This window comes from Crocodylus porosus, unplaced genomic scaffold (genome assembly GCF_001723895.1).
Source record: "Crocodylus porosus isolate Cpor-Errol unplaced genomic scaffold, CroPor_comp1, whole genome shotgun sequence".
Taxonomy (NCBI): Eukaryota; Metazoa; Chordata; order Crocodylia; family Crocodylidae; genus Crocodylus; species Crocodylus porosus.
The window spans coordinates 8,493,183-8,498,979 of NW_017728911.1; the positions used below are offsets into that span (position 1 = coordinate 8,493,183).

The 5,797-nt window shown below is 47.4% G+C and overlaps 1 protein-coding gene and 1 long non-coding RNA gene across 2 annotated transcripts in view; one reads left to right on the plus strand and one right to left on the minus strand.

The window, feature by feature from the left end:
* LOC109308928 overlaps positions 1 to 3,315 on the plus strand; it is a 17,805-nt gene extending 14,490 nt beyond the window's left edge. Inside the window, exon 3 of the long non-coding RNA XR_002100740.1 lies at positions 3,302 to 3,315. This is a non-coding gene — a long non-coding RNA (uncharacterized LOC109308928). The remainder of the gene's footprint in view (positions 1 to 3,301) is intronic.
* Positions 1 to 5,797, minus strand: part of RAB8B (RAB8B, member RAS oncogene family) — a 38,861-nt gene that overhangs the window by 10,990 nt on the left and 22,074 nt on the right. Inside the window, exons 2-3 of the mRNA XM_019533402.1 lie at positions 4,478 to 4,538; positions 2,916 to 2,976 (exon numbers count right to left, since the gene is read on the minus strand). Of these exons, the coding sequence (XP_019388947.1) occupies positions 2,916 to 2,976; positions 4,478 to 4,538 (122 nt within the window). The remainder of the gene's footprint in view (positions 1 to 2,915; positions 2,977 to 4,477; positions 4,539 to 5,797) is intronic.

The window sequence follows — 5,797 nt, forward strand, 5'->3', positions numbered from 1 at the left end:
GGGGGGGGGAAGGGCTGCCGGAAGAGGGCTGCCCATGTGCTAGGTCCCAGGAGCTGGCCAGGGGTGGTAGGGGGAGGCAAGGGGGCATATGCAGCAGACCTCAGTTAGGAGGTGCAGTGCAGGTGTGTTTGCCCCACCCTCCCCCACCTGGCTGCACCCACAGTGTTCCTCATGTGGCCAAGCTATACCAGCCAAACTGTACCACCCTAGTCCCCAGTCCCAGCCAGCATGCAGTTTCCTGGCAGGGCTGCTGCAGCTGCCTGGGTCCTGCTCAGCTCTCCTCACCTAAAGCAAATCCTCCTCCTCTTGCCCCTGCTGCACCACTCAAGATGGAAGGAAGCTCCCAGCTGCCTTCCACCCACCCGCAGGTGGCTGCTTATCATGCCGGGGGAGCAGAGCAGGTAGAAGACAGTCAGGAGTAGAAGCTAGAGCCCCACACCCTGGGACAGGGCAGCAAGGGGGAGGAGGGGCCACTAATGAAGACAGGGGGAGCCAAGCAATACCTGGGAGGCTGCAGTAGCAACATTTCTGCTGGAAAGTTGTGCATGTTGGCCAGGGCTGTCAGTAAGCATGGCCATGGCAGGTGCAGGTGGGAGCGTGAGATGGGCTGCTCCAAGCAGGGTTTGGCTCCAGAGTGCTGCAAAGGCAACTGCAGGCCGTATTTTGCCCATCCTGCAGTAGTCAGTTGAAATGGACTAGACTTGGAACACCCCACCCTCCCCAAAGTATGACTTCAGCTGCTTTGCTACAGGGTAACAAACAACAGTAGAGTGGTCTATATCTGCATAGGGCTATATATCATTTGTCTATAATTCTCTCTTTTACACCATTGTAAAATACAAGCTACATTGGTGCAAATGTGTCTGCACCTTAATAGAGGCAGCTTATACATCACATCCTGTTTGGATTTAGCTGCTGAATTCTCAACCTGATGAAGGTGGTAAAAGGCAGTAAGCACAGAGATTTAATTAAACCTACTGAATAGCTCCAATTGTAGGTTAAGTTTGAATACAGATATACCCTCTCCTCCACCCCCCAATACAATAACTACAAAGACTGTGACCTGAACTGCTAATGACATTACAAAACCCCAGAGTAAAGAATCCAAACAATTAAGTGCACCACAAAATACTGAAATAAAACTGCACAGAAAACTGATTTAGGACTTACTGCATGCAGAAAAGTATTGCAAATATAAAAGTCAAGACTGTAGGGGGCTTGACTATAGGTCAACCGCATGTATAAGTAAAGTGTGATTGTTATGGTTAGTTGGAGCTAGAAGAGGTAGCCTTATTCAAAATAGACTACTTTTAATGTTAACAGATTTGTAGGTCACCAATTCTGCTGCCAATTCATGAGAACATGAAAATATTGACTGTACGTAGGGCACTTATAGACATGGGGTAGGGGTGCACCGATAGATTTTTTTGGCCAATACCAGTGGCCAATTTTTAACAAGCCATATCAGCTGATACTGATCCAATTGCTGATATGCAGCCCAGCAGCTCGAAAAGCAGCATCCAGCTGGTAAGTCTGTTGTGGGGGAAAAGGGGAAGAAAGGGACATGGGGATTGCAGACCAAGGCCCCCACGATGAGGGAGAGAGTGGGGCTGGTGTTGGGGCAGGGGCAGAAGACTGAGACACAGCTCATCCAGGGGTGCAGGGAGGGGCAGGCTCCTGCCAATACATGCACCCCAGGAAGACATGGGGTTGTGTGCCCCCTGGATCTGTGTGGGGCAAGGGTGAGCGACAGCAGCATTGCGATAAAGGGGGCTACGGCAAATTTTGGGGTGGCTGTAGCCCACCCTGCAGTCCCCCCTCCCAGTACCATCCCTGCCCAGCTCAAGAACAGCCCTGGCCCAGCCAGGAAGAGCCCCTGGCCTCAGCCCACAGCAGCAGTCTGCCCTCACTCCAGAGATCCAAGGGGTCTCTGTGGGGGTGCATGCAGTGGTAGGAGCTGACCCCCACCCTTCCCACAACCTGCAGACAAGCCACAGCTCTGTCCCCAGCTGCGCAGTGCCTGCCCATGCCCCTCTACCTCCCTTACTGCAGGAGTCTTGGTCTGCCTCACTCCCAAGCCCCTTCCTTCCCCCTGCCCCTTCTCCCCACCCCCAAACAGACTTGCCAGCTGGATACCACTCTCCAAGCTGCCAGGCTGTGCTCCTGGCTGCCTGCATGCTGTGCTGCAGCTGCACATGCATGAGGCATTTATCAGTGACGTTACTGGCCACATCAGCCAAAAAAAGCTAACTGTGGATAAGGTCAACTTTCTTTTTAAAATCGGTGGCAATATGATATGGATCAACGTATTGGTGCACCTCTAACATGGAAGGTTAAAACAAAAAAAAACAAAAGAAACTAACAACCAAACTAAAAAACCAAAAAACACATTCCTTTACTGGAAGAGGAAGCATGTTAGTTTAACTCAGCTTGCCCAATATCTATATAGATTAGGTGCTTTAGCAGGGCTTTTTGGAGCTTTTATCTAAAACTGACTGAATCAGCTATTAGATAAAAGCTTCAAAAAGCCCCACTGCAGCACCTGATCTATACAGTTGTTGGGCAAGTCAGGTCAAACTAACACAATGCATCTTCTGGGCAAGCACTACACTTAGAGCAGGGCCATGCTGAGTTGAAACTAGAAGCTGTGTTTTTCCACCCCGCCCCCATCATCTATAAGCAGCCTATATGCACCCACAGTTTGAAGTTACATCTATTACACCTGCAGAAACTGAACAGAGATGGAACAAAAGGAGCTTAGTTTAAATGTAAGAGCAGGACATCACATAATAGTAATGACCTTGAAGAAACTTAGTTCCCTGCTTTGTAAGTCATAATGCTCTACCAAAAATGAAGAAACAAATATATAAAGTTCACTGCATTATAAGGAGAAAAATCCCTTAAACAACACTCACCATGGCTCCTCGGTAATATGCCGTTGTAATTGTACGGAACCTTTCCTGGCCTGCTGTATCCCTAGAATTTGGGGTTGGGGGGCAGAGGGGAAGAGAAAACAAGAAACAGAATCACTTGTTAGTTTAACTGTTTTAAATTAAAAATAATTAAAACAAGTTTTAAAAAACTTACGAAAAACAACTTTAACCTCCCCCCCAAACCATCACACACACACCCCCACCCCAAAAGTAAGGAGTATTTTGTACTCCAGGATATTAGGAATAACATAATTTACAAGTTTTGTGGAGAAACTTCTGACCTCAAAAAGGTATTGATAATCATTATAACATAATGAGAGGAAATGGCATATCATCTCAAACCTATGAGTAAATAGTTACAGTCTCAGTCAATGTGACCTTTTTACGATAGGTACCACGTAAAGAGATTGTGAACAAGAGCATAGTATTGAACAAAGGCATAGCATGCTTGCAAAAGGAAAGAGAAGCTCAACAACTAAAGCAATTTTCCTGTACCATATACTCTCACTCATTTGGCTAAGAACCAATAACTTTGCATCAGGGACAGCTTATACTCTTAAATTGTGCTTCATGACATGCGACTGTGAGGACCAGAAGACTATACAGTACCTCTGAATGTCAACTGCATGCAGAGAACACTGAACACTAGAGGTTCAAACCTCCTCCCCCCCACCCCCCCCAAAAAACAACAGAAAAAAAAGTCAAAGGCACAAGGTTTATTTACTCAGCCATGGTGATTCACCCTTGTAAAAGTTTTTCATCCAAGATCCTTTCATCACATATCAAACAAAGCAAATTAAGAACCCTAAGTTTTATACATGAATGTACACTATTTTGTGGCTTGTTTGAGGACAATCAGGTTGAGGCAACCAGACTATTCCCTCTGATAGCAGCAGACAGACACCAACTGACATCAGTCCTTCCACTCCTCAAACCCGAGGAGTACTGGCAAACCCTACTACCCATTTACAAGTAGTCTGGCTGGGCATCAATTCATTAAAAATAAAAAAACCCACTAAACATCCCCATGTCGATCGGACTTAAAAAAAAAGACAGAAAATTTAATTGCTTAGCCTGATCTGATGCAATTAGTATTTCTCTCGTCTAAGTTATTAAAATATTTTCCCCCCAACATCTCATTTTACCAGCAGTATTACAGCCAGCACGTGTTAAGTATGAAGTGCATAGAACCCTTCTACTCAAAAGACGTTGGTAAATACCCAGAGGTTACCTAGAGAGCTTGTGGAATCTCCGTCCTTGGAGGTTTTTAAGACCCGGCTACACACAGCCCTGGGATGATCTAGCTCGGGGCGGTCCTGCTTTAAGCAGGGGGTCAGACTAGATTATCTCCTAAGGTCCCTTCTAGCCCTAATTTTCTATGATTCTGTGAAATAGCTATTAAACCAGCATTTGCCAGATACTGTATAGCCTTGCTATTATTAAAGTCACTCCGCTACATGAATTCCATGTGCTATCCATGTGTTAATTCACACCAACACCAATTAAAGGACTTAATTCTGTTTACACTATTTTGAAACACTCACCATATCTGTAGCTTGATTTTCTTTCCATCTAGTTCTATTGTTCTGATTTTGAAGTCAATTCCTTGGGAGAGAAAAAGATAGGTTAAGTTGAGCAACAAAGGGAAAGGAAACAGGATCAAGTTTCTTCTAGACAATTCAGAAAAACAAAAACAAAAAATTTAAAAAGACTGTGTTAGACAAAAGATTAAAACAGGTATTTTGCAACTGTCACTTCAGATCACAATAGAGTGGTGCAAATGCAAAGATCTGACTGTGCCCAAGATGTGCACTACCCTGACTGTTTAGGCACCACAGAGAATAAACCAGAGGCTGATGCAACGGGAACCATGCTACAATGCTCAAGTATATCAGACAAGAATGCAATCCCAAAACACTTTATCTGAGTGACCAGTCTCCTGAAATTGTGGCCAACCTCCCTATTGCCTCTCAAGTTCAACTGAATAGCTGAGCACAGTGTAACCCAAGTTGTTACACAGATTGGTCACGAGACAAGATTTACTGAAGTAAATCAAGTGCAAGCTAAAGCCATGGATAATGTAAAGTCAGAGACAGACATTTTCCATTATTTAACCCATCAACTTAGAAGCAGAACATTTTTTTCAATAGATCTACTGTCACAGAGTGGGACCAGCGAGTGGCCGTGAGCCCACTAGCGCTCCCTGCCGTGTCAATTAAGGTGGTCCAGTACCCTCTACTCACCTGCCACGTCTTTTTTCTTAAGTTCAGTTATGGGAGGCTGCCTACTTCCACCTTGACACCTCACTGGTATTACCTCCGTTCCACGTGGGGTGCCCCAACACCCCCAGCCTTATGGGCCTCCTACCTCCCCTGTAGCACACCCCAAGCCTCGCAACTGTTCTCTGGACATTGTTTGGGTCCCTTGCCCTTCGGCGCCCTCTCTGGCGTCCCTCGGGCTCGTCCTGCCCTGGTGCCCCTCTCTGGCACCCCCGGGCTTGTCACTCCCCGGCGCCCCTCTCCAATCTACCTGGGCCTACCACGCCACTGGCACCCCTCTACCGGGGCCCCTGTCACCAGTTAAGCAACCTGCACCCTGATACCAGTGCCTCTGTCGCCCTTTTACCGGCACCCCTGGGCCGGTTAAGCAACCTGCACCCTGATACCGGCGACCCTGGGCCGGTTGGACAACCTGCCCCTGATACCGGTGCCCCTGGGCCGCTGCTGCGACCTGCACCCAGCTACCAGCGCCTCTGGGCTTGCCGTGCCCAGGCCTCGCCCCACAGGGCCTGTCTCTTGGGTTTATTCCGCTCCTCGCCCTCTGTGGAGCCTTTGCCGTGCCTCTCGCGCCTGCTGCCCCACTCA